Source organism: Xenopus tropicalis, chromosome 6, assembly GCF_000004195.4.
Source record: "Xenopus tropicalis strain Nigerian chromosome 6, UCB_Xtro_10.0, whole genome shotgun sequence".
NCBI lineage: Eukaryota > Metazoa > Chordata > Amphibia > Anura > Pipidae > Xenopus > Xenopus tropicalis.
Window position 1 is genome coordinate 136,915,833 of NC_030682.2, and position 27,639 is coordinate 136,943,471.

General features: G+C 41.0%; 1 protein-coding gene across 1 annotated transcript; it reads left to right on the plus strand.

The window, feature by feature from the left end:
• Nucleotides 1-816: 816 nt before the first annotated feature.
• slc30a8 (solute carrier family 30 (zinc transporter), member 8) lies at nucleotides 817-27,639 on the plus strand. Its single transcript, NM_001011041.1, is given in 8 exon segments — nucleotides 817-1,010; nucleotides 9,507-9,688; nucleotides 12,110-12,256; nucleotides 13,958-14,111; nucleotides 16,138-16,321; nucleotides 17,156-17,261; nucleotides 18,385-18,519; nucleotides 25,764-27,639. Coding segments are annotated over 8 exon segments (1,125 nt in total). The 5' UTR covers nucleotides 817-939; the 3' UTR covers nucleotides 25,910-27,639.

The window sequence follows — 27,639 nt, forward strand, 5'->3', positions numbered from 1 at the left end:
ACCTGTGCAGGGTAACAGTACATTATATTTTAAATACTTTAATACACTTTCATTTTTGGCGTTACTGTTCCTTTAAGCAGTCTTCTGGCCAAACATCTTCAGAAGATGAATGCACTCCAGCTGGCTAACATGTATCATTAAACAGGCTCATTATGACCTTGCCATAGATCTACTCCTTCTATTCATGGCATGGTGGGCACAAATACCAATGCTCATAAGCAGAGAGGCAGTGACCTCTAGGAAACGCTTTGAAAGCCTGGTTGGTTTTAGCCAAGGTGTCAGCATTTCAAACCAAGAGTGGTGAGTGTTTGTCCCCCTTGAGGTTGCAATCCCTAAATCTCTGCATCCATCCATCAACTGAGATGGAAGATGCCGGCATTTCTAGTTCTGCAACAGCTGGAATGCAAAGGAGTTCAAGGGGCAGCCATGCTGAGGTCAAACATGATTTAAGATACAAGTAGTATATATGAATATACTGTATATACGGAAACTCTGTTAAGGAAAAAAACATTTCTTTTGCATCATTTCTAGTTGATAAATAACGTCCTACCTCAGTACAGGGTTTTCCATTTGCAAAAAGGGGCAGTATGTATCTTTGATTTACTGAAACCAAAACAAGTAGCTGCCCAATGCTGAGAAAGACAAAGGCAGCTTTAATTACAGAGCCTCCCTCCTGTTCTCAGCCTGTTTGCTTTTCTCCCCAGGGCATTCTTATCGCTCATTCAAAAGAAGCACCTGACCTCTGTGGAAGCAATGAACAGAGACAGAGCTTTCCCTTGTAGGCTCTTGCTTGGAGCCGATTGAGCTCACACACTCAGAAGTCACCCAGAGCTGATGAACTTCTGCTTCATTATGATTTGTGTCTCTTTCATGGGCAAAAGGTATTCTGAGTAACACCCCGACATCCTAAGGGGACCCTATTTTTTTCCTGTAATCGTTATGAAGGGATCAGAAGAAGCCTACCTGGTGAGCGACAAAGCAACCAAGATGTACTCCTTAACTAAGGACAGGTAACGGCAGTTTTCATTTTTTTACATGTTGGCAATTGCACATGGGATGTACCATTACATGTTATTTAAAAAAAATATGTCTGTGAAGGTTTTTATTCATCCAGGTACAGTATCTACTAGTGATAAGTCTAAAGCAACTGGACTTGCTGTGGAATCTTAAAAGCGTTTCGCTACTCATTCTGAAGAAGCCACTGGAATGAGCGGTGAAATGGTTTCAAAGTCCAGTTGCTATAGACCAGGGACCCCCAACCTTTCTTACTCGTGAGCCACAGTCAAATGTAAAAAGACTTGGAGAGCAACACAAGCACTATAAAAAAAGCCAAATAAGGGCTGTGATTGGCTATTAGGGGCTTCTATGCACCCTATCAGCTTACAGGGGGTTTATTTGGTAGGAAATCTTGTTTTTATTCAACCAAAACTTGCCCCCAAGTCAGGAATTCAAAATAACTCCCTGGTTTGGGGGCACTGAGAGCAACATCCAAGGGGTTGGGGAGCAACATGTTACCCCATAGCCACTGGTTGGGGATCACTGCTATAGACTAATCAATACTGGATGCCTATTGTCTTTCTACACAATAGAAAAGCAGATTAATACTGAGGTTGGAGTTTTATTGTTAGAAATATATATTTTTTATGAAATCAAATTCAAGTCTGACATTCAAGCCATTACCTGGTAGCTAGGGTAAGTTGATCCCAGCATCCAGATAAGAGGACATTTTTCCAAAAAGACTTTGGACTACAAAGTTAACTAATTCAAAATAAAAAACAAGTTTCAAACTAATAATTCCAAATTATATGTAATGGAGATGCTACTATATGTTTATATATTAAAGACCCCATATGACTGTCTGACCATAAACATGGATTTATTGAAAGCAGTCTCTATGGGATACAGCAATGCCTATTTTGGATCTATCTGTATAATGGGTGTTGCCGATTATACCCAGGACCCTTATTCTATAGGGGTAGACGTTTAATATTATTACGTTTAATATCTTGAGATGAATGGAATGAAAGTAAAGGGTAACCTTTTCTTTAATTACTCTCTAAGGATTTTCAAGATTATTGTTATTTTTGGTGGCAAATATTTTTCTTTATGGAATTATAAAATGGCTGTAATGAGAAGAATAAAATACATGTTATATTAATAACATTTTTTAGTGAAGGACTCGATAAAGAACCTTATTCTTTATGTAGCTGGGCTGAGTGAACGACTCAGTTTACATAAAAATGAATGTGTTAATGCAGTAAGTCCAGCAAGCCCTAGCAAAACATTTTAGTTTTGATCAGTTTTGTTCCATTCCAATACAGATATATGCTTAATTGCTTTCTATATGGGTTTCTGCACTGGGGTAATTGCACCATATTTCCATACCAGACTTTAAAATCAACATTTTCCTCTATAAGGTTTTACATGGGTTTGTATGGGAATCCAATCAAGAACTCTCTGACCTTCATAAACTTTTTACTTGTTGGCTCCACAGCACGTGGGTCTAGTTGAATGTATCGTTCCAACTACACAATTTCCATACATTATTAGATTACTTAGCCAGAGACGTCTCAGGTTCAGATCAATAATACATCAGATCTATAAGTTGCTTGGTCTTCACTTGATACATTCTACATGGTGTTTCTATAAATGTATTGATTCCTTCTGGCACAACATTTACATTGTCATGTTAATAGATCTGTTTAAACTAAAGAGGGTAAAAGACTAATGGAGAGAGATAAATACGTTACAGAGGATAGAGAGAAAGGGAAGAGAGGAAGGAAAATTGTAGGACAGAAATGGGGAGAAGAGATAAGTTAAGGGGGAAGAGAAGTGAGAACAAGAGAGAAAAGACAGAGGAGAGAGGATGAAAAAAGAAAGTTATAATAGATATTATGAGGGTGGGTGCATCACAGCCCTGTAGTTAATACCTGACATTGGGTGGGCAGGAAAGACAGGGCTTTGTAGCATGTCACCGGGCTTCCTAAATTGTGTGCCTGAATGACGCACATGTTAGGGGACCCACCCACATGCACCTTACTGTATAAATGGGCAACACTCAGGCCTTTGCCCTACTATGGTGCCAGCCCTTTAGATACTGGGTTTGCAGGTTTCCTATTGACCTAAGCCATGGCAGGGTTACTGGAAAGATCCCCACAGCGTCTAATAGTTCATACGAAAGAAATGACCTGTATGTGTTCCTTTTACACCACTCACCAAAATTTAAACATACTTCATTAACAAAGGCTCAGACATCACCATTAAAAACCTCTAATCATAGTAATGAAACGTTGATCCGTAACTCAGCAAGTGAACCTTGTCTCCAAACAAACATCTTACAATGCTGGGAACGTTACCTGGTACAGTAGCCAATGTACAAGGATCTGCCAGGGCATCATCTGTACTTTTAAAAAGCTCTCACTCTTTATTTGAAGATGCCGGCAATGCAGGAAACACATGCCCTCTGACAGGAAAGCTGCTTGGTTGCCACACTCACAATTTCACTCTTCCCTTCAGTTCCCTCAGTAGCCTAGGGCCCCACTTTACTTAGAAGTCATTCACATGCACTTTGATGGAGGTGAAATCTATCCTTTACACCTAGTAGTAAGAGTTTCTTTGAAAGCTGACCCTGTATAGTCTGACTTTGCTCAAATTGTCCCACTATGTTTTCTTGCATGGTCTCAAAATATCATGCTGATCCCGGCTGGACATTTTGGTAAGTCCATTATGTTGAAGCCCACACTGACCAGAACAGAGCCATTAATCCCCAGCTCTGCAAACCACCTACATTTCTGATCTGCTGGTTCAGCTATTGGGTTAGTTATGTGCCTGGGCAGCATTTTCCTAACCATACTCCCTCTCAGCAATGTGACTAGCATGGCCCCTCACCACCTTCAGTGGAGCTCATCACTCACCTAGGGATCAAGCCAAGGGGTTATGGGGTTATGTAGTAGCCCAATATCCCAAAGCAAATAAGTACATTCTTTGCATTCATTATTTTAACTGCATAGTATACTAAATTGATTGGTTACTATAAAGGATTATATTCTCAAATTGTATATTCCCTGGTCACGCTCATTTACATTTGGCACAAAGTGCACAGTGCAGTGATTTGGGGCTTAGAACAGCCATAGGCCATAGTTCAATTGGAACAGGGGACACCTATGTGTAGGGCTGCTTTAAGGTACCAGCAGGCCCAGGGCAAGATTTAAATGGTGGGACCCCAGTGCCCCAAGACATTTGTGATAGAATAACCCTAAAGCTCATAAAGTTCAATATAGCAAGGCAGGCAGTAAAGGAATGGTCTGCGCTTACTGATGTACACATGGTCCCCACGTGTGCCGTCCTGGACTAACAGCCCTGGGAAAAGATATGACAAAATAGTGAAGCCACAAGGCAAACAAATTAAAACAATTATATGTAGACCTCTTCCAGATGATTAAAAGGAGGGATCTGCTATCTCTGCAGGATGCTTCTGCTAAAAGTTATCCCAGATGAAAGTGTGCTAGGGAGCCCTCCACCGTGGTTGGCCCTGGGTAAATGCCCCCTTTGCCCATTTATTAAAATGGCCCTGCCTACGTGCCACCCCCAGCCTGCCCCTCCTGCCAAATACAGACAGCACTGTTTTTATCATTGAGCTGTAGGTCTATGTGCTCCTTTCTGAGAGTAGAGCAGGGTGGTGCAAGACTGATTGATGTGCATTTTTGGCACTGAATTGACTTTAATTAAAACAAAAATAATTGACACGTGTGGAAAATGGGCTCTTAATGTAACAAGACTGAACATTTGCAAATCTTTCCAGCTAATTTACTAAATAAAACTGCCCCAATTCAGGCGCATAAGTCTGTTTCACGCTCTAGCGGCAGTGCAATGCATTATTTGGAATAACGTGTGGGACGCTTCTTTCCCTTAAAAACAGCAGAAAAAACTTTTTGTGGCATGAATGATTCCCTGACGTCACTGAGCAGGAATCTCTTCAGATTCAGGCAAAGTGAGCTACATTGTGCCAGTTTATTCTGTCCAGCTGGCACAAACGTGTGAGTGAGTGACTGGCCATTAGGGGCCAAAAATCCAATACCTAAATCTATGGGACTCATTTATCAAAATGGGAGAATAGAGTTCACCAAAGAAAATTCTGATGGGGGCAAAAGTAGCATTTCCATTAGTATTCTGGATTTTGGGTGTAAAATAGGACTTACTACAATGACATTGACTTTTCATTTGTAAACTGCAATATTTTTATATTCTATGGGGATCATATATAAAAAAAACTGGGCAAACTTGCATCTGGGCTATAACCTATGGCAACTCCTCAAGTGATTGAATTCAGTGTTCTGGTTTGCAGCTGGCTGACTGGTTACTATGGGTTACTGCCCGGATGCAAATCTGTGCAATGTTTATAAATGAGCCCCTGGGTGCTTTTAGCTGTGGTAGGGGCATGCCAGGTGATACCTTGCCAGTATGTAGCTCCTAATATAGGCAGAAATGCACTATTTGGGTGCAGAGAGGGAATTCTGTGGGGGGTGCAAAGTGCAAAGCATATGGAGCTTTGCCAAAAGCAGATGGTATAGTGCCCCCTAGTGTTTTGCTTTCCCTGCTGCTCCTGGCTGGCATGTTCTACATAATGTCTGCATACGAACATGGCATCCAGTATCCAGAAGAAATTAAGATTTCTAATAATGCAGAATGAGTGGACCATTTGCTTGTTGCTAGTGTGAGCAGGCACAGACGGGCCTCTGTCTTCTGCATTGGGACTGGCAGTCAGTGCAAACCCCACTGGCCATTTTAACCCCTTACAAGTTATGCTACTTCACCAGGTCCCTGTTTATAAATACATAAGAACATCCTGGGCCCATTGAGGCAGAGTAATTAGCCCTGTCCCCCTAGGTGAATTGCAACTAAAAACTGACAGTAATTCAACACTTCATTAAGTAACGTCGGTGTCAGATTGTAATATAAATGTTCTGTTGCTTTGTCAAAGGCAAGATATGGGCTCATTTAACTGTACGTTTATGTACTGGTTATACTGGAGATAACAGCAGCCATTTTGATGTGGAGTAAAACTAAGGGGAGTCAAATATTTTGTTTTTCATCTGATTTGGATTTTTTTTTAGTGCTAAAAGTCTCAGAAAAAAAAGTTTCGAGATTTGCTGGGTGAAAAAACAGAGCTACTTAGTAGCAGCTACTTGTCACGGCTACTAAACCCCAGAAAATCCCCTGCCATAGACAATACTGAGAATTGCCTCTGCTAAAACACACATGGGGGAGATTTACTAATCCACGAACGGTCCGAAGGCATCTGAATGCGTTTTTTCGTAATGATCGCTATTTTTGCGACTTTTTCGTCGCTGTCGTGACTTTTTCGCGTGTCCCGCAACTTTTTCGCAGCTGTCGCGACTTTATCGTATATTTTCCGCAACTTTTTCGTCGCCGTTGCGAAAAAATCAGATTGGTTTTTCTGCTGTTTACTATCGCTATCGGCGACGAAAAAGTCGGGACAAATACAAAAAATCGTGACAGCGATGAAAAAGTCGACACAGATACGAAAAATCGCAACGGCGACGAAAAAGTTGCAAAATGTTCGTTTCCAATACGATTTTTTCCCTTTCGGGATTCGGATTCATGGATTAGTAATTTTGCCCCATAGAGTAAATGATCAGCGTTGTCTGTTTTTGTAGCGGTGACAAGTAGCTGCTACTAGTAGCTCCGTGTGTCTTCACCCTAAATGCTCCTAAGTCATAGGGGCACATTTACTAACCCACGAACGGGCCGAATGCGTCCGATTGCGTTTTTTTCGTAATGATCGGTATTTTGCGATTTTTTCGGAAAATTGTCACGACTTTTTCGTTACCAACACGAGTTTTTCGTAGCCGTTCCGAAAGTTGCGCAAAATCTGGTGATTTTTTCGTAGTGTTAAAACTTACGCGAAAAGTCGCGATTTTTGCGTAGCGTTAAAACTTGCGCGAAACGTCGCGCCTTTTAAGTGTTAACGCTACAAAAAAAGGCGCGACTTTTCGCGCAAGTTTTAACGCTACGAAAAAATCGCCAGATTTTGCGCACCTTTCGGAACGGCTACGAAAAACTTGCGTTTTTTCGCGCAAATCGTATTGGTAACGAAAAAGTCGCGATAATTTCCGAAAAGTCGTAAAGGCGCCGAAAAAATCGCAAAAAATACGTTTCGTTTTCCAATCGGAATTTTTCCAATTCGGATTCGAATTCGTGTCTTAGTAAATCAGCCCCATAATGTGCAGGTTCAGAGAGCCAACATAACCCTGGGCTTTACAGGGACGTCGCCGACTAAGATGCATTTTCCCCAGCCTGTTGGCAACACAATTCTAATCGCGGCCCTGAATGTCTCTGTAGAACTAAGCTGCACCTTTGCTCTGACACCGACGTTATCAGAGAGAATTCTCCCAACCGGTTCCGGCGCTTGTGCATTAAGCACTTTCCTCCCAGCAACCAAATCTAATAAATGAGTGTTCTGCTCTATTGAAAGCCATTAGAGATCCCATCGCCCTGATTCAAATGGAAATATGTTTGTTCCTTTGCATTGCTTAACGTTTAATAGTCTCCATCGCTCTTGTTTTTTTTTTTTACATATCAACGAGCAGAATCAGAAATTGTCATTATTGAGCTTTGCCGGTTTATTCAACGTTTCTGGAATTCTGCTGAATAGTTGATTTATTTACCGAGCTAAAGATCGTGAATTTCTGTTTTTTTTGGAAAGGAGCCCAGATACAACAGTGTCAAAGGTGCCTTGTTCCGATGTTCTGAAACTCTTGCATTCATTTTATATTGTTAATAGCGCCGGTATATCAAATCTTCATCTCTACAGCAAACGTATTATTAGAAAGTTGCATGATGGGATATGTAATAACATTTCTATCTCCCTTCCTATAAACTCCCTGCAACCCTTGAAACAATCAGTCACCCTGACAGTGTGAGGCTAGTGTCAGAAAAGGCATTAAGCCATTTTATATAATGGTTTCCATTATAATGGCGCCCAACCATTCAGTATAATGGAAACTGTCAGCACATTTTCAGGCCAATAAGTGCCGGTATCATTGGTGACAAATGGTTTCCATTGTACTATATAGAAGGTAGCAAAGATTAAGATGATGTAGCTTCCCATGACTACAGGTCAAACATGCAGTCATTCAGGAGTTGGGGTAGGACCTTGACGGGGGGGCCATTGGGGGGGTGTGGGTCCCTTGCGGTGGCAGTCCCAGTGGGCCCTGCACCCCCCAGTCCTATCCTGCCCCTTACACTTCCGTATAGTTGCGCTTGGTGCTGCTCAGTCCTTCCTGCACAAAACCTAGTGATGCAGGAGAACCCTGGAGCTACTGCCACCTCCTGACCAAGGGATAGCTCCAGGGTTCCCTTTATGCCCAGTGTCAATAGGCGCTGCATACTTGTGCTTAAAGTAGAAGGAAAGTCATTTTGGCATTTTATTGGCAATAGATTCGCCACATTAGTGCCACCTAGAACGCTATATTTATTCTGCTGAAAGCATTACCATACCTGAGTAAAGAGCCCTAGAAGCTCCCTCCGTTTGTTTAAGATAGCAGCTGCCATTTTAGCTTGGTCTCCGTAGCTTTAGTGTTGCAGCTCTGGCTGCTGGTAGCTCAGATCACACATACTTATGGGAGGGAGAGTAAATTTTTATGAATTCTTATGGAAGGGGGAGCAGGGGAGGAGAGAGAGGAGAGAGCTGCATAGGCCCCGGCCCGGGGAATGAAGGATTTTTCTGAGAAAGGAAATCTGATACAGAAGTACATGTGTACACAAAAAAGGCATGACATCCTGTGTTTCTTTTGATAGAGGACTCAGTGTGTATTTACATAGACCTTTCTGATAAAGCTTAGTTAGTTTTTATCACAGGCATGCCAGGCAGATTTCGGCTTTATTGCATCCAATTTGTGAGACAGCACAGTATCTCCAAGTGCATTGCCCCCTTGCGACCACAATAGCACTGTAATTCTGGGGAAAATGCTTCATTGTGGGAGAAAAACACAGCGACTGTGCATAAAGTTGCACTTACATGTGCCCCTTATCAGTGTATCAGTAGCCATCTCTCACTGCTGTGTAGTTGGTCGGTGCAAGAGGCTGCTGAAGACTGTCTCAACTATTACCGGTATGGGACCTTTTATCCAGAATGCTCGGGACCTGGCAATTTTCTAAATAAGAAGTCTTTCCGTAATTTGGATCTCCATACCTTAAGTCTACTAAAAAACATTAAAACATTAATGAAACCCAATAGGATTGTTTTGTCTCCAATAAGGAGGCAAAACAATCCTATTGGGTTTAATCAATGTTTCAATTCATTTTTATAGACTAAAGGTATGGAGATCCAATATATGTAAATATCCCTTAACCAGAAAACCCCTGGTTCCGAGCATTCTGGATAACAGATCCTATATCTGTAATATTTTTATAGGTGTGTTTGTATGAGGGAAATAACGCCATTTTAGTCATTTCAGAATTCTTTCTATCTTTAAATTTCACAGTGAAAAGAATCACCCCAGCAAACCTCCCCTGCAGGACGAAGAAAACCCACAAAGCAAATATCACTGCCACAATAATAACAAAAAGGCCTACGATGCCAGACAAAGAGAACAAACGTTTGCCAAAAAGAAACTGTGTATTGCATCGCTTATATGCTTCGTATTTATATCTGCAGAGATTGTAGGTAAGTCCCCCTCCCATGTATACTTGCACTGATAGCTATTCTTTTAAATATTGCATATAAAAGTATGTGTGTGTATATATATATATATATATATCCAGAGAGTTCCAAATTACGGAAAAGCCATCTCCCATAGACTCCATTATAAGCAAATAATTCTAACTTTTAAAAATTATTTCCTTTTTCTCTGTAATAATAAAACAGTACCTTGTACTTGATCCCAACTAAGATATAATTACCCCTTATTGGGGGCAGAACAGACCTATTGGATTTATTTAATGGTTAAATGATTCCCTTTTCTCTGTAATAATAAAACAGTACCTGCACTTGATCCCAACTAAGATATAATTACCCCTTATTGGGGGCAGAACAGCCCTATTGGGTTTATTTCATGGTTAAATGATTCCCTTTTCTCTGTAATAATAAAACAGTACCTGTACTTGATCCCAACTAAGATATAATTACCCCTTATTGGGGCAGAACAGCCCTATTGGGTTTATTTCATAAATGATTCCCTTTTCTCTGTAATAATAAAACAGTACCTGTACTTGATCCCAACTAAGATATAATTACCCCTTATTGGAGGCAAAACAAGCCTATTGGGTTTATTTCACATTTAAATGACTTTTAGCAGACTTAAGTCATGGAGATCCAAATTACGGAACGATCCCTTATCTGGAAAACCCCAGGTCCTGAGCATTCTGGATAATAGTTCCCATACCTGTATTAAAGTAATTAATACATTATGTACTATTGCTCTGTGCTGGTAAAAGTTGTGTGTTTGCTTCAGAAACACTATTATAGTTTATATAAACAAAGCGGCTGCTAGAGGCAATAAGTACAGAAAGCTCCCTAAGGAATACCTGAAAAACAAACATGAAAAACAGCAAACAGAGCTTTGCGCTAAAAGGCTTAAATGGTATTAAAATGAACACTTTGCTGAAAATTCCTGTGGGAAAATAATACGAAAGACTGAGCAATTAATTACTAAACCTTGTGGATAATCAGAAAAAAATGAACATAAACAGAGAAAGCTATAGGAGGAGAAAACAGAGACATACAGGTATGGGACCTGTTATCCAGAATGCTCAGGACCTTGTTTTTTTTCTGGATAAGGGATCTTTCTGTAGTTTGGATGTACATACCTGAAGTCTCCTAAAAAAATATTTAAACATGAAATAAACCCAATAGGACTGTTCTGCCCCCAATAAGGGGTAATTATATCTTAGTTGGGATCAAGTACAGGTACTGTTTTATTATTACAGAGAAAAGGGAATCATTTAACCATGAAATAAACCCAATAGGGCTGTTCTGCCCCCAATAAGGGGTAATTATATCTTAGTTGGGATCAAGTACAGGTACTGTTTTATTATTACAGAGAAAAGGGAATCATTTAACCATGAAATAAACCCAATAGGGCTGTTCTGCCCCCAATAAGGGGTAATTATATCTTAGTTGGGATCAAGTATAGCTACTGTTTTATTATTACAGAGAAAAGGGAATCATTTAACCATGAAATAAACCCAATAGGGCTGTTCTGCCCCAATAAGGGGTAATTATATCTTAGTTGGGATCAAGTACAGGTACTGTTTTATTATTACAGAGAAAAGGGAATCATTTAACCATTAAATAAACCCAATAGGGCTGTTCTGCCCCCAATAAGGGGTAATTATATCTTAGTTGGGATCAAGTACAGGTACTGTTTTATTATTACAGAGAAAAGGGAATCATTTAACCATTAAATAAACCCAATAGGGCTGTTCTGTCCCCAATAAGGGGTAATTATATCTTAGTTGGGATCAAGTACAGGTACTGTTTTATTATTACAGAGAAAAGGGAATCATTTAACCATTAAATAAACCCAATAGGGCTGTTCTGCCCCCAATAAGGGGTAATTATATCTTAGTTGGGATCAAGTACAGGTACTGTTTTATTATTACAGAGAAAAAGGAAATCGTTTTTAAAATTAGGAATTATTTGATTAAAATGGAGTCTATGGGAGATGGTCTTCGTGTAATTCGGGGCTTTCGGGATAATTAGTTTCCTGATAGGTGGGAGATAGCTTTCTCATAATTCGTACTTTCTGGATAATGGGTTTCTGGATAACGGATCCCATTACCTGTACAGGTTTAACAGAGAGCTAAGGCATAAAGATACATAATTTCATATGTTTTGCTCAGTAATGCTATAAACAATTTGCTTATAGTTGGCTTCATTGGATATATAGGTTTTCCCATGTATGGCTAACTTTATGCCTTATGTAAAAATACATCTCCGTTATCTCCTTATGATATGGTCATAGCCCTTGGCATGTTTTTGTAAGCTATTGTGTAAGCACCAGGATCAATTGAGAATGATCCCCACTTACAGAGTAGATATTTACAAGTGTTACTCCTCCTACACGAAGTGTATGTTTGGTTTCAGGTGGGTATATCGCAGGAAGCCTCGCTGTTGTAACCGACGCAGCCCATCTCTTAGTAGATTTGTCTAGTTTCTTTATTAGTCTCTGTTCCCTCTGGCTGTCATCAAAGTCTTCAACGACGCGGCTAACATTTGGATGGCATCGAGCGGGTAAGAAGTTAACATCTTCACGTGTAAAGTTTATTATTTCTGGGAAGATTAGTATTCCTTATAGTGAAAATAAGCAATGACATACCATCCAACATTTACAAATAGGGACCATGCCTATTCCACTTCACAAAAGTCAGGTTGCAACTAGACATACCCCAAACATTTAGAAACCTATCCCCTTTTGGGCCTGGAGCCAAGAAAGAATTTATTTCAAAACACCAAAGTGTTCTTCAACCACAAATGAGTTGCTTATGAATTGGATTTAAAAAGTAACCTTTGGCAGTCAAACTTCTCCAGCACTCTCCCATCTCTATTAATTTGCCATTGGTGGCACAGAAAAACCCTTAAAGGAGAAGGAAAAGCTAAGTCACTTGGGGGTGCCAAAATGTTAGGCACCCCCAAGTGACTTGAATCGCTTACCTTCTACCCCGGGCTGGTGCCCCTGTATGGAGAAAACAGCACCAGCCCGAGGTAGCTGCAGCGCTTCCTACTTCCTTCTTCGCCGCGCGCGCATGCGCAGTAGAGTGAATAGTGGAACTTTAACAGAGAAGTCGGCTTTTTCACTCTACTGCGCATGCGCCAGACTTGGAGTCGCATTGAAATGAAGGCGGAAGCGCATCGCCCCAGGTGCCCCGGGCTGGTGCTGTTTTCCAGCCCAGGGTACGAGGTAAGCTATTCAAGTCACTTGGGGGTGCTTAACATTTTGCCACCCCCAAGTGACTTAGCCTTTCCTTCCCCTTTAAGGTGCCCATACACCTTCAGATCCGCTCCCTTGGCGATGTCACCAAGCGAGCGGATCTTCTCCTGATATCCCCACCTACGGGTGGGCAATATTGGGAGAATCCAGGCTAATTCGATTGTTTGGCCCTGGGGCCAAACGATCGAATTATAACGACGGGTATAGGTATAGGAGACTGCATCAACGAGCCAATGCGGTCCATGATCCGACTAGATTTTTTAACCTGCCCGATCGATATCTGGCCGATTTCAGGGTAGGCCCGTCGGTAGTGCCCATACACAGGCTGATTAGCTGCCAAATTGATCTAAGGAACCGATATTGGCAGCTAGAATCGGCCCATGTATTTAGAACAGTGATCCCCAACCAGTGGCTCAGGGGTAACATGTTGCTCCCCAACCCCTTGGATGTTGCTCTCAGTGCCCCCAAACCAGGTAGTTATTTTTGAATTCCTGACTTGGGGGCAAGTTTTGGTTGAATAAAAACAAGATTTCCTACCAAATAAAGCCCCCTGTAAGCGGATAGTGTGCATAGAGGCCCCTAATAGCCAATCACAGCCCTTATTTGGCTCCTCCATGAACTTTTATGATGCTTGTGTTGCTCTCCAAGTCTTTTTACATTTGACTGTGGCTCACGAGTAAGAAAGGTTGGGGACCCTTGCCTTAGAACATAATTTAGAACATAATTTATCTCAGTGCCCTGCAGACCCACATGATGCTGACAGTTTTATGGAGTACAAGCTAGGGGGTTGTTTCACCTGTGAGATACATGGGCAGCCATTGGTGGAAACAAATGATAATGCAGTCTGGGGCCATGAAATAAATATTTTGTTTGAGCCAAAAGACAAAATAAGAAATGCCCCGTCTGAAACTTATTTTCTACTCTATTCTTTAAAATTTATCGTAGAACTGTTTGGAAAAATATTCCAAGTTCAAGTCTCAAGTACATTTTTTTCTTTTTTGCAGAAATTCTGGGGGCACTTATGTCCGTTATTACAATCTGGCTGGTGACTGGAGTGCTGGTGTATTTGGCCTGCGAGCGATTAATTCGGCCTGACTATACCATCGATGGGACCGTAATGCTGATAACGTCCGCCTGTGCCTTAGGGGCTAATTTAGTGTAAGATTTACTTACGCCAATCATCTGGGATAAAATGTATTGTTATATGGTCTTTAATTTTTGGTAGAGAATACAACAAATATTTTTGTGGTGTAAGTCAATTTAATAATAATGGTGAAACATTCCAGCAATAAATGGTCTTCTGAAGATTCAGATCTCTTTCCTGAGCAGAGCAACATCAGAACAATTCTTTGTTTTCCTTCCTCTCCTATTCCTCTGACTGTTACAGGAACTGACCAGCAGCTGGCGCTATTGCTACAAAATTCATGATAATAGCAGCGAATAACTACTTAAATAGCTCTGCAACTAAAAAAAATAATGAACAATCAATAAGGAAATAGATTGAGAAAGAGAAGCTAAGTTATATCACACTGAAAGGTCCTGAAACAAAATACAATTTATTTAACACATTGTTCAGTGAAATAAACAACCATTTATTGGCTCAGAATTTAAACACAAAAAATAAAAAAACAAAACATACTATACCAAACAATGGAAAGGTACATCCCAGTGCCTCTCCTAACGCGTTTCGCACCATTGGGTGCTTCATCAGAGGAAGTGTGGTATGCCCATGTCACTTCCCTTTTATACCCAAAAGTTAAATTTATACATTCTTCAGGGCTACTATTCAAGCATATATTACATCAAAACTTTAAATATACACCTCACAGGGCCCCCAAGGCAGCCCTGTACTTAGCACAAATTATACAAATTAAACAAGGCTTAGAGAAGCACCCTTAGCAGATTTACATTTTTAAGGTTTACTTATCCTTTAACTTCATAAAATTGGAGACAATAATTCATTGTACACCAATTCCTATTTGTTTTCTTATGGAAGCAGTAATTAACCTTTAATCACGTCACCTACACCAGGAAACACAAGGGTGCTGGGAGTTGTAACAATCAACACTTTATTTCTTTCTTCACCAAAGTGCACATTAATAGAGCCCTTGTTCTTCAACCACAGGCACATAGATCATAACACAACAGGATACAGTTTACAGTTACCCATGCCAGATTAGTGTCAGGTTGCAAAATCTTTTCTCCAGGCAAGTTCACTTCCTGGTCCCTCCAGTGTTCCCTTCCACTCTCACCATCAGCCTCCAGTGCCTTCCTAGGGGTCCAGTCAACACTCCCCCCCTTTACAGGGCTTAGCCCAAAACACCAGCCTTGCCAGGTGCTCTGCAGTGGAAGTCCAACACTGCCACTACTTGCCGAATCCCAGAAGGCCTACACCCTCACTACCCACTTCAACCCTGACTGGCGGGGTACCCGCTGGGAAGCTACTCCCACTCACTCCTTGGTGGGGCTTTTTAGCTGCCCATTCTCACTAACCTGGGCTTCCTCACACCATTACAGTGTGCTATAACACAAGATAGGCCCTCACTAGCTAGTTTGCCTACCTCTTCCTAGTCCCTTCTGCCGGTCAGATGACTTCCTGCGTGTGCCTGTTTCCCATGCATTCTCCTTACTCTGCCACTCCCCTCCTTTTATACCCTTTTCAACTCCTCCCTCTGGGACTTTCCCAACACTCACTAACTCCCTCTAGCTCCCTCTAGAGGCCCCTATATTGTAATTACAACTAGAACCTTTTTACATGATCCACCTTGTGGCCACAGCTAGAAATTACCCTAAAATTAAACTAACACCCTCACCCCCTTACAAGCACAGGAGAGTTCATGAAGGAAACATAAAACCTGGAAGGCCACTAGCCACATGTCCAACAAAAACATATAGCACCAATGGCGCCACCAATAGTATGTGACTTGGCAGCTCCATAGAAATGCAATGTAATTAACAAGTACATAATCCGGTCTAGGTCTAGTAGCCCTCGACAACCAACCAGATGTTTTCTTTCAAACAGCAGACCAGTAAATGCTACCTGCTGATTGCTTGCTATTTGTTAATAGACCCGTAGAAGACTTTATGCCTATAGTTACAAGTTACACTTGATTTCAAACTCCATGTAGTACATAGGGGGACTCATTTTTTTTTTCTTTCTGTTTTTCTGTTTGCATTTTTACAGCTTGGCTTTGATTTTGCACCAATCAGGACACGGACACAGCCACGCAGGAGGCAAACACGAGCATATGGCATCGGAATACAAGCCCCAAACCAATGCGAGTATACGCGCAGCCTTTATACACGTCATTGGGGATCTGTTTCAGAGCATTAGTGTTCTCATTAGTGCACTGATTATTTACTTTAAGGTCAGTTCTATTCTTGCCTCATTACATTCAGGGAAAAAGACATTGGTCGAATATCATTCAGTGTGTTAGGGAGTGTTTTAGAGGATTAACTTTATCTTTGATACTGATGGGGGACACAATTATTGGTAGATTACATGGCAAGTAGGGTGTAGATGGAAGGGGGAGTCATTTAGGAATATAAAATCATGTGACTTTTTGGATCTGGATTCGGTTCTGTGTTCATTCGAATCTTTAAAGAAGGATTGGGGTTCAGCCTATAAGTGGATTTGGTGCATCCTGAGTCCTAGATACAACTGAAATACTAGCTTGAAGGTTAGTTAGGGTTATATTTGGGGTGAATACCTACTTTATAAACCGGACATGAACTTAGGGGGCCCCTTGCCAAAGGCTGGACCTCCCACGGTGGCCTGAACCAAAAAGGTTCAACAACCACTGATCTATTATGTCTATACCATTTACTATGATAGTTGCTTGACATGTCCATCTAATATAAAGTGATGTATCTCAATGTTATTAGCTCATAATTGCATAACGCTAATTAGAAGATGTCTCCACTAATCTGCAAATTGTCAGTAACAGTATTATGGCCCATAGGGGATCATATAGGGGCTGCCTGCTCCATTACTGCATAACAACACCACTCCCCCTGTTCCTCGCCAGTGCTGTTTATTACCTAGAACCCCATTACAGAGACAGCCTGTTAACTGTTATGTGGATACTCAAGAGTTTTTGCTACTACTAATGAGTGGGGGGAAAGGAGATTGGAGGAATATGGAATATAAGAAGTAGCTTTAATGTAAATCTCATACTAAAAACTTGTGTTGTGCTTTGCAGCCAGAGTACAAGATGGCTGATCCCATATGCACCTTTATATTCTCCATTTTTGTGTTGATCACAACTGTAACGGTGCTAAGGGATCTCTTGACTGTCCTAATGGAAGGTATGTACTTATTATCCTTTGGAACATTTGGACTACAACTATGAATTCTATATATTATATCATATATATATAAGTCAGATACTCTGCATGTTAACATATTTCTGACACCTATATGGGCCTGGGGTCTAGGGGGGGGCTCTTTAACTCCAGATTTAATCTCTGGATTCAATGTAGTAGTACAGTAAAGTCAGCCTTTATTTTACAGCAACATTTGCTTAGTTATTTATGTTTCTGTACAGTTTGAAAAAGTAGTTAAGATATAACAGAATTCTTATTATATATATATATTCTTATATATATATATATACATACATGTAGATATATTCTCAGGTGTTCTGTCTAATTCTCTTACAAAGACCAATCAAGTTTTGCACAGTCATCTACACTTTCTTTCATTACACAGTTTCTATGCAAACACTGGAGCTGGGGCTAGAGCACTGCTTAACGGAACAGTTCAGTGTAAAAATGAAACTGGGTACAATAGACAGACTGTGCAAAATAAAAAATATTTCTAATAATCTAAAAAATGTTTTCAATATAGTTAGTTAGGCAAAAATATAATCTATAAAAGCTGGACTTGGCAGATGTCTAACATTATAGCCAGAACTCTACTTTCTGCTTTCAGTTCTCTAACTTCTTAGATAGTCAGTAACCAATCAGTGACTTGAGGGGGGGCATATGGGACATAACTTTGTTAGTTTGTGAGCAAGCAGGTCAGATTCAAATGCAAACTAACTGACAGTTATGTCCCATATGGGATCAAGTCACTGATTGGTTACTGACTGCTAACAACTTAGAGAGCTGTAAAGGAGGAAGTAGTGTTCTGGCCATTATGTTAGACATCTGCCCACTCCAGCCTTTATAAATTACATTTTTGCCTAACTAACTATGTTGAAAACATTTTTTATCAGCAGCAGAGCAAGGGACCAGGCTTCCAAACCTTATTATTGCAAATCAAGGCAGTATACTAAACAGCCATTGGATAATCTTTGTGCAAATGTGTTTTTTTTTCAAAGCTGTTTTTACCATAACCTAATAGCAGGGAACCCTTTCCTACATTCTCTCTGTTATTATTAATATAAATATTACAAGCTTAGTAAATGGATATCATTTTACATTGCAGGGACTCCGCGAGGGATTCATTACAGTGACGTGAAGCAGTCCATTCTGGATGTAGATGGGGTTAAATCAGTACACAGTCTGCATCTATGGGCTCTAACCATGAATCAAGTCATCCTTTCAGCTCACATTGCCACAGGTCAGTAAATAAATAAGTGTGGAAAGCAAGGCTTCGAGGGCATTAATGGGAATTTTTATGTTTTATTACGTTCAACGTCATTGTTACTGAGCTTGGACTTTACCAGTGCAGCTGAAACATCAACCCTATGAAATGTTAATTCTACTCGTACAGAAGGTCTTAAATTTAGAGAAAAAAAGCAAAATTAGACTGGTACTGCCAACTCTATTAGAATGCAATGCCTCTTAAATTAAAATTAAAAGTTATTATGCCAGAAATACCTTTTCCTAAACGCTCATTGTGTTTCCTTTAGTGAGTCAGTGGCTTGCCCCTTTATACTGTGATCTCTATTGCCCTCCTGGGGTGTATAATGAGTATTTAAAAAAGCTCTCTGGCAAAAACCCAGCCTTAAATGCCTCCCTTTTCCTGGAATAGTTTTCATTTTGTGAGTTCCAGGGTGTACTGTTAGTTTTCAAATCTGTGCTCTGGTTCTGTGATTTGTTGTGGTCCTGTTCTTCACCTGGTTCTTGCCCTTTGTTTGGATGACCTGGAGTTCTGTTGACCTTGTCCTGTCCCTTAAGCCAGCCATACACGCACCGATAATATCGTACGAAACCTTTTTTTGTACGATATTCGGTGCGTGTATGGTAACTCGAAATGGCAACCAATATCACAAAAGGCTGATCACCAATCGGCCAGGTTAAAAGAATTTGATCGGGCGCCATTGAAGGCGCACAAGCAAAATCTACGTTCAGGGCTGAATTGGCAGAAGGAGGTAGAATTTCTATTGTTTCTACCTCCATATCTGACGATTCAGCCCTGAACGTCAGTGGATGGTGGGAATGATCTTTCGTTGTATGTATGGCCACCTTTATATTCTTATATACCTGTCAGGTCTCAGGGGTTCCCAACCCTTTTTACCCGTGAGCCACATTCAAATGTAAAAAGAGTTGTCAAACAACACCAATATGAAAAAAAGTCTTGGGGGGGGGGGGGGGTACGGCAATGATTGGCTATTTGGTAGCCCCTTTGTGGACTGGCAGCCAATATAAGGCCTTTTTTTATGCAACCAAAACTTGCCCCCAAGTCAGGAATTCAAAAATAACTACCTGCTTTGAGGCCACTGGGAGCAACATCCAAGGGGTTGGGGAGCAACATGTTGTCCCTGAGCCACTGGTTGGGGATCACTGGTCTATCTTGTGCACCTGATTACTGGTTATTGATCCTTGGCCTACTTATATTTCTATTCTTCAGTACTTGTTTGTAAATAAAGGTCAGGCAAGGATTGGTAACCAGTAGTTTGGTGTTAAACCACTGCCCCGGCGTCATTATGCGCACACCCTGTGACACAATGATATGCGTAATGACACTTGTGCAAGGGGGTACAAGTACAAAGAGAGCAAAGATAATACCTAGATATGGTGCATCTTATGGTAGGAGAACACCCCGGTGAACTTCAATCTATTTCAGCTATTACACTTGGCTCCCTCTCCTGTTTGGATCCCACATAATAAGACCTGGTAGCAGCTGAGTACCTGAGGTTCTTCTTGAAGTTCACAGTTACAGGCAAAGCAATTCATGATCCTTGAGCAGACCCATTGGTTTTGGATGCTACAAATAACAATGAGAGCTTTAGGAACTGAAATACTCATGACAGCTACTGAACAATTAAATGATATATGCTCACCAGCCCTGTGTGAGCTAGTTCTAAAAAAGTTTGACCATAGTTGAATCCTGCTTGCACTTTTTGCTTGTCACAGTTTCAGCCCTTGCAGAAACAAATTCCTCAAATGGCTGAACCAGGGTTCAAACGGTAAAGCAAGAGGTGCCCTGACTGAAGAAGACCACTCTAATACATACCAATGACAACCTATCCCTTTATGTGCACACCTACTAGTAACATCATCTGCCTGAAGGCACTCCCACGAACACTAAAAATCTACTTTCCCACAAGAACAAGCTTTACAAATAACTTATAGAGCCAGGTTAGCAGCTACAGCCATCCTTTGCTTTGTAGGTTGTCCCTTGGTTTAAGCAAAGACACCCAAGGTGGATGAAGTAGACACTCATACACATCAAACCTGCACACCAACCACATACAGCAGCACCCCTACACACTCACCAAAGGTTTAATCTTTCTGTAGCCAGACATTCCCTACACCTGTTGGCAAAAACTTAACCCCCGACTATGCATAATCTAAGCCCATTTATCTCCCCACCCTCATGTCTTTCATGAAGTGCCTTCAGATACAAGTTCACCATGCAAAAGCATGCCCACTAATCTGTTAGAGAGACCTAGGCTAAAGTGGCACATTTCAAGTACAGCAAAAGTAATCTAATCACTTCACATTCCTACCATATCCACAAGCAACCCCATTTACTAGTCAATAGCGATGGGCGAAATAATTAGCCAGGCATGGATTCATGGTGAATTTCTACTTTTCACCATTGGCAGATTATTTCATGAAATGGGTGACAAAATTCGGCAGATAAAAATTCACTGTGCAACAAAAAAGTGTGGCCACACACCACCTTGAGGTGGGCAATATCAGATCGATTCGATCGTTTGGCCCTCAAATTGATGGGATACAGGCTTTTGGGATGAGGACCGAGTGGCCAGATATCGATTGGGTATGCCCATCTAAGGGCCCCATACACAGGCTGATAAATTGCCGACTCAGACTGTCAGCAGCTGCTATTGGCCTGCTATAGGGCTGGAACTAGGGGTAGGCAGAAGAGGCAGCTGCCTAGGGTGCAACGTTTGAGGTGCGCCAGGCCTCTCCTGCCTACCCCTAGTCCTCCTCCTCTGTCATTGCCCCCGCCGCTTGTCATTATGACCGTTCGGATTGCGCCCCCCCTCCACCTCTCCCCCCCACGCTTGTGCTTTGGCGGGGATGGGGGGGAGTGGCCGACCGGGTTGCCAAGGGCGCCCGGTTGGCTTGGCCCGCCCCTGTTGGCCTGTGTATGGCCACCTTAAGTCATATGCAACCCTGTGTGTCAGGTGGTAAGAAAAAGGGTATCTTTGCATTCTGAGTTCCCCCTGAAGAAGATTTTATATTCCCACAACTGAGACTTTAATGATAAACTGTTTGCTTATGGGAAGATACGCAAACTTGCTACAGGAGACTAGTTTACATAGACGTAAAACTACCTAAGGAAATAGCTGCGAATACCAAGTGCAAGTTGCACATTCCCCTGCTGTACATCAGCTAAATAAAGGCATCTAAGTGCAATGGATACATTCCCCTTGGGTAACAATGGTGATCATAAAAGCAGAAAAATGTTATCAGTGTCCTGGATTGTGTTCAACAGATCTCCCCTACCCTGCTGCCTTCCACTGCAGTCTTTTTTCTTGTTCTTCGGGACACATTAAATTGGCACTTGGAAATTATACTATTATTCGGCAATCACATTTTTATAGGACTCATGATTTGTCAAGTGAATAGAAAGAGCATCTGCATACATTTTTTTTTTTTGCAAGCGATTTGCAAAGTGAAAATTAAGCAAGAACATTCCTTTTTGAAGGTGAACGGTCAAATTAATTTTCACATTCACCTATTTTCCTGAGCAGAAAGGATAATGGAAATGGGCAGCTTTGCTACGAGGCATATTATCTATTTCCCCACAATAATGGAGCCTGCTGAAATCGCGCAGAACAATTGCTCAGAATGGAAGAATGGCTGAAAGCTACAGATTTGGGTTATTCGTGGTGTTATTCATTTCTATATATATATATATATATATATATATGCATTTTCTAGTACAGGTATCGGACCCCTTATCCGGAAACCCATTATCCAGAAAGCTCCGAATTACGGAATGCCCGTCTCCCATAGACTCAATTTTAATCAAATAATTCAGAATTTTAAAACTGATTTCCTTTTTCTATGTAGAAATAAAACAGAACCTTGTAATTGATTCCAACTAAGATATAATTAATCCTTATTGGATGCAAAACCATCCTATTTGGTTTAATTACTGTTTTATTGATTTTTTAGTAGACTTAAGGTATTGAGATCCAAATTACGGAAAGACCCCTTATCCGGAATACCCTTAGTCCCGAGCATTCTGGATAATGGGTCCTATACCTGTATATGCATATTTGTTAGCTAATGGGTTCACCTGTTGCCCTACAAAAAGTGCTTCCATCTTTATCGGGCACATGTACATCCGCAAGTGCAGTGGGAAAAGTGTCATTTCGAGTAGTTGCCATGATTTTTTTCCCCCCACAATGCAGGGTTTTCCCCATAATTCTGGTTATTGCGGTCCCAAAGGAGCAATTGCACCTCCACCCCAATTATGTTCCAGTTTGGTAAAATGACTGCAACAGGGTACAAACTGGAGGCAATTGCATGGATATGAACCTGGTATAACTTCCAGTGTTCACCAATGATCCCCAACAAGTGACTCAGGAGCAACATGTTGCTCACCACCACCTTTGATGTTGCTCCCAGTGGCCTCAAAGTAGGTGCCATTTTTAAATCTCTGGCTTGGAGGCAAGTTTTGGGACCACAGAGACACAATTGTACTCAAAGCAGAGCCTCCTACCGGCTAGCAGTCCCCATAGGGCTACCAAATAGCCAATCACAGCCCTTATTTGGCATCTCCAAAGAACTTTTTTCATGCTTGCGTGGCTCACCAATACTTTATTCATCTGAGTGTGGCTCACAAGTAAAAAAGGTTGGGGATCCCTGCTTTAGGCAGAAGTGTGCTGCCTCTATGGCCATAAAGGGAACCCTGGAACTACTATGATGGTGGTAGCTCCAGGGTTCACCGCGTCAATAGGCACAACAGCACCTGATTCGGATCAGAAGGCAGGAAGGAGTGAGCGGTGCTGAGCGCAAATATAGGCAAGCGCAAGGAGTGCATTTTGGTTTTATGTGTAACTGACTGCGGGGGAATTGCAGAGACCACAATTGCACTTGCGGAAGGGATCTCAGTGTCTTTATACAGATACCAGAAATGCATAAGTTCTGCTGTGTATCCACCATTATGGTTAATTAAGTTAAAAGGCATGCCATTTCATATAGAATAAAATATCTACAGATAGCTTTCCCTAAGCAAATACAAAATACCCAGATATCTAGAATATACAGGACAACTCTCCTTTACAGTATTAGGGCAGTGGCACACAGGGAGATTAGTCGTCTGTGGTTAAACCTCGGCCACCACCGCATATGCCTTTCCACTGGAGATATAGTTTATTAGCCAATTATATAGCCAATTTTTGGGCAGATATTGGTAGAGCAGGCCAGTTGGAGGACCCCTACATGGGCAGATAAGCTGCTGACTGTGAAGAAACATGCGGCAATTAGTTGGTGCAACTTTTTTAAAAGTTGGATGCAGTGACTAATCGCAGAGACTTTCACGTCACAGGTTAGAGTATAAGTCGCTGCGACTAATTGCCCACACCAAAATGTCACCAATCACCGCCTGTGTCTTCGCCCTAAAGAGGTTGTTCACCTTCAATGTCCAAATGTTCAATTACCAACAATGCTCTCAGTGTATCAGGAGATCCATTTTGCAGCACACTGTCACAGGCACAGGAAGCAGTGTCAGACTGACAGGAGACACAGCCAATAGGAGTAAAGTCTGCTGCCAGTCAATGTGTGACATCATATAAAAAAGTAAAAAGGCAACTGTCACTGTGGTCACTGACTGTAAATGTTGTACAAAGGTGAACAACCCCTTTACTGTAAATCTGCCCATGTGTGGCCACCTTTAGGGTGAAGACACACTGAGCTACTAGTAGCAGCTACTTTTTAAAGGCTACTAAAGTTAAAAAAATACCCTGCCATAGATAATACTGAGAATTGCCTGTGCTAAAACACACCTACAGACAATTATCAGTAAACGATCAGCGTTGTCTATTTTAGTAGCTGTGACAAGTAGCTGCTACTAGTAGCTCCGTGTGTCTTCACCCTTAGAGCAGGCTCTAGGAGCTAACTTCAGATTGCAAGGTCAATGAGATACTGTGCAGTTGGTCTTTTTTAAAAACCACAAACATATTCCAGGGGCAAAGAGTCAAAAATAGTGACCTAGTTTGGTTTAAGAGTTTCGTTTTATTATTATTAGTATTATTATTGTATCTATTCCCAGATATATTATAATTACTGCTATTTCTGCAGTTGTTGTTTTAGGCAAATAATACTTTTTCTGACTTAACAGTAGCCCTCTGCCAACATCGCATCTTCATCTGCTCATTGCAAGTATTTACTTATATTATCTGCTGGAAAACAATAAATTCTCAATTCCTACACAGAGAAACTCAGCGTCTACTGTCGTTTCCCCCAATGTGAGATGGCTCACTCCTGCTGCCAGGCTAATCTGGAAAATAAACTTGTAATAATATCCAGCATCTCAAACACCAGGGAGGGAATGCAAAATATATACAGTTATTTATATAAAACAGCAGATGAACAATAAGATCAGAGAACAGCGAGCAATTTTGCTCCCTGTTTCTAAAACATTATTCAGTTTCCATGAATATGTTTTTTTTCTAACATTTTCTGAGCCATTTTTTCTTTTTTCCTTATTATTTGTAAAACAAAAAAAAATTGAAACTTCTATATGAGGTTTCCCATGAAAGTTCTGACACTTTTCTCCTTCTCAGATCTGCCAAAATCCATAATTTCCTATAAGAAGGCTAAAGAACTGTTTTTTCCCAATTCCATTAGACAATACAGGTATGGGACCCCTTATCCAGAATGCTCAGGGCCTGGGGTTTTCTGGATAAGGGGTCTTTCCGTAATTCAGATCTCCTACCTTAAGTCTACTAAAAAAAATCATTTAAACAGTAATTAAACCCAAATAGGATTGTTTTGGCTCCAATAAGGATTAATTATATCTTAGTTGGGATCAAGTACAGGTACTGTTTTATTATTACAGAGAAAAGGGAATCATTTAACCATGAAATAAACCCAATAGGGCTGTTCTGCCCCCAATAAGGGGTAATTATATCTTAGTTGGGATCAAGTACAGGTACTGTTTTATTATTACAGAGAAAAGGGAATCATTTAAACATGAAACAAATCCAATAGCACTGTTCTGCCCCCCATTTTTAAAAATTGGAAGTATTTGTTTATAATGGAGTCTATGGGAGATGGCCTTTCCTAAATTTGGAACTTTCTGGATAATGGGTTTCTGGATAAGGGGTCTGACACCTGTACTATGAATTATGTCTCCAGCTGCCAATTATGCTTAGGGGTGCTCTACTAGTCTACTAGTCTATTATAATACACATCTTTTTTTTTCCTCTTCAACAGACATTGTTGGGGAATCAAAGAGAATTCTGAAGGACGTCACACAGAATGTATTCGCCAGATTCCCTTTTCACTCAGTCACCATTCAAGTGGAACCAATAGAAGACCAGAGTCCGGAGTGTATGTTCTGCTATGAGCCAACACAGTAATTAAAGTAATCGCCATCCATTGGGCCTCATTACAGCCAGCCAATGACTATTTTTCCTAAAGGTTAATTTACAAGGAAACTCTACCACTCTCAGCACCACCAGCCCAAGGTGGGCAAACAATTGAACAGATGTTAGGGCGCACAATGTCTAAACTGCATGTCTAGATTATAATTTCTGGGTGTAGCAGTAGCACAATAAAATATTAAGACGTATTGACCCCCTTAAACAGCCTCCTGTTTATACAAGGCCCCGGGAAAATAAACTAGGGTGGTTATTTTATTCCCATGTGAAATTTCTGCCCTTCAGTGAAGAGCTGACAGATACATGCGCTTCCCTATCTGCTTCGGTGCCCTCAGCGCCATACGGAACTCTGCAGAGAAGAACACATGAATCTGATGTAAAGGAAGCAAGATAGCTTTATTTAGACTGGCCAATTAAAATGGAAAAATGGACAAGTGACCAATATGCTATGATTGCTTAGCTGCCTCTCATGCTAATGTGAAAAAATAATAATTATCATTATAATACATTTACTATTGTACAAATGCTTTAATGGACTATTAAGTATACCATATAGTATACCATATACCTATTGCATGCCACCAATTACCGTTGCCATCTTTAAATCCCATCAATCCCCCCCACCACCACTCATATAACCATCTACTCCTCAGTGCTGACTTTATATACTCTCCTGTATAGCCCCTCAAAATCCTCTTCTTTCTTCATATATCATATCAGCTTGACTCTTCTCACTTGAGATCTCCTTATTCGATTATCTTGTATGATATCATATGTCCAACTTGTAGAGTACCCCCTGCACCTACACCCAGGCACGGATTTGTGGCGAGGTCCCAAGGGCCTGGGCCTAGCACGGCACAATTATAGGGGCAACATAAGGAGCAATGGGTACCGGACTTGCAGAAAACTTCAGCGTATCCTCTCCCTACTGCTCCGTAAGTGGGGGGGGGGGGGGTGGCCTCGGGGTGCCGTATTAACAAATCCTGCCCTTCCCACACCCAATAACTTTAGATTGTTGAGAATAAAACAGAGTTATAGCCTTGACCCAAGTGCCATAGACGTTAATGCCCACTTGTTTGTTGAGGTTTGTTTCGCTCTAGGGCCATGGGAGCCGTCAGACTGAGAACTGCATCAATGAGCCGATGCTGTCCCCAATCCTGATTCTAGGGGTTGGGGGTCCCCATACACAGGTAGATAAGTTGCCATATTGATCTAAAGGACTTGAATCGGCAGCTTAAATCTGCCTGTGTATGGCCTAGTTGCCTTCATACAAGTTAAATCTTTTTCTTTTATCATTTGACAAACTTAGTGTATAATTGCTGGTATAAATCTGGTGCTGTATAGCTTTAAATTCCCTATTTATTACCAGGTAGGTGGCTTATACCATATATAATTCTAAATACAAAATACAATTAACATTTCATTGTTTCATGCAGGAATAGATAGTATTTTATATCTATTATGGAGTAACTCATGCACTGTTATCTTCAGAAACCCATTTGCACTTGACATGCTGTACAGATGGTACTGAACCAAGTTTTGCTTTTTGTGTATATTCAACTGTATGGGGACATATTTATTTCTAGTAAATATACTTCTGAGCTCTCGGAGCTTTATCACAGTATCATAGAGCAATATTTTGTCTTTCACGGTGTAACTTGCTAATCACTGCCCCATCTTAATAAAGCTGCAAATGTGCACATACTGTA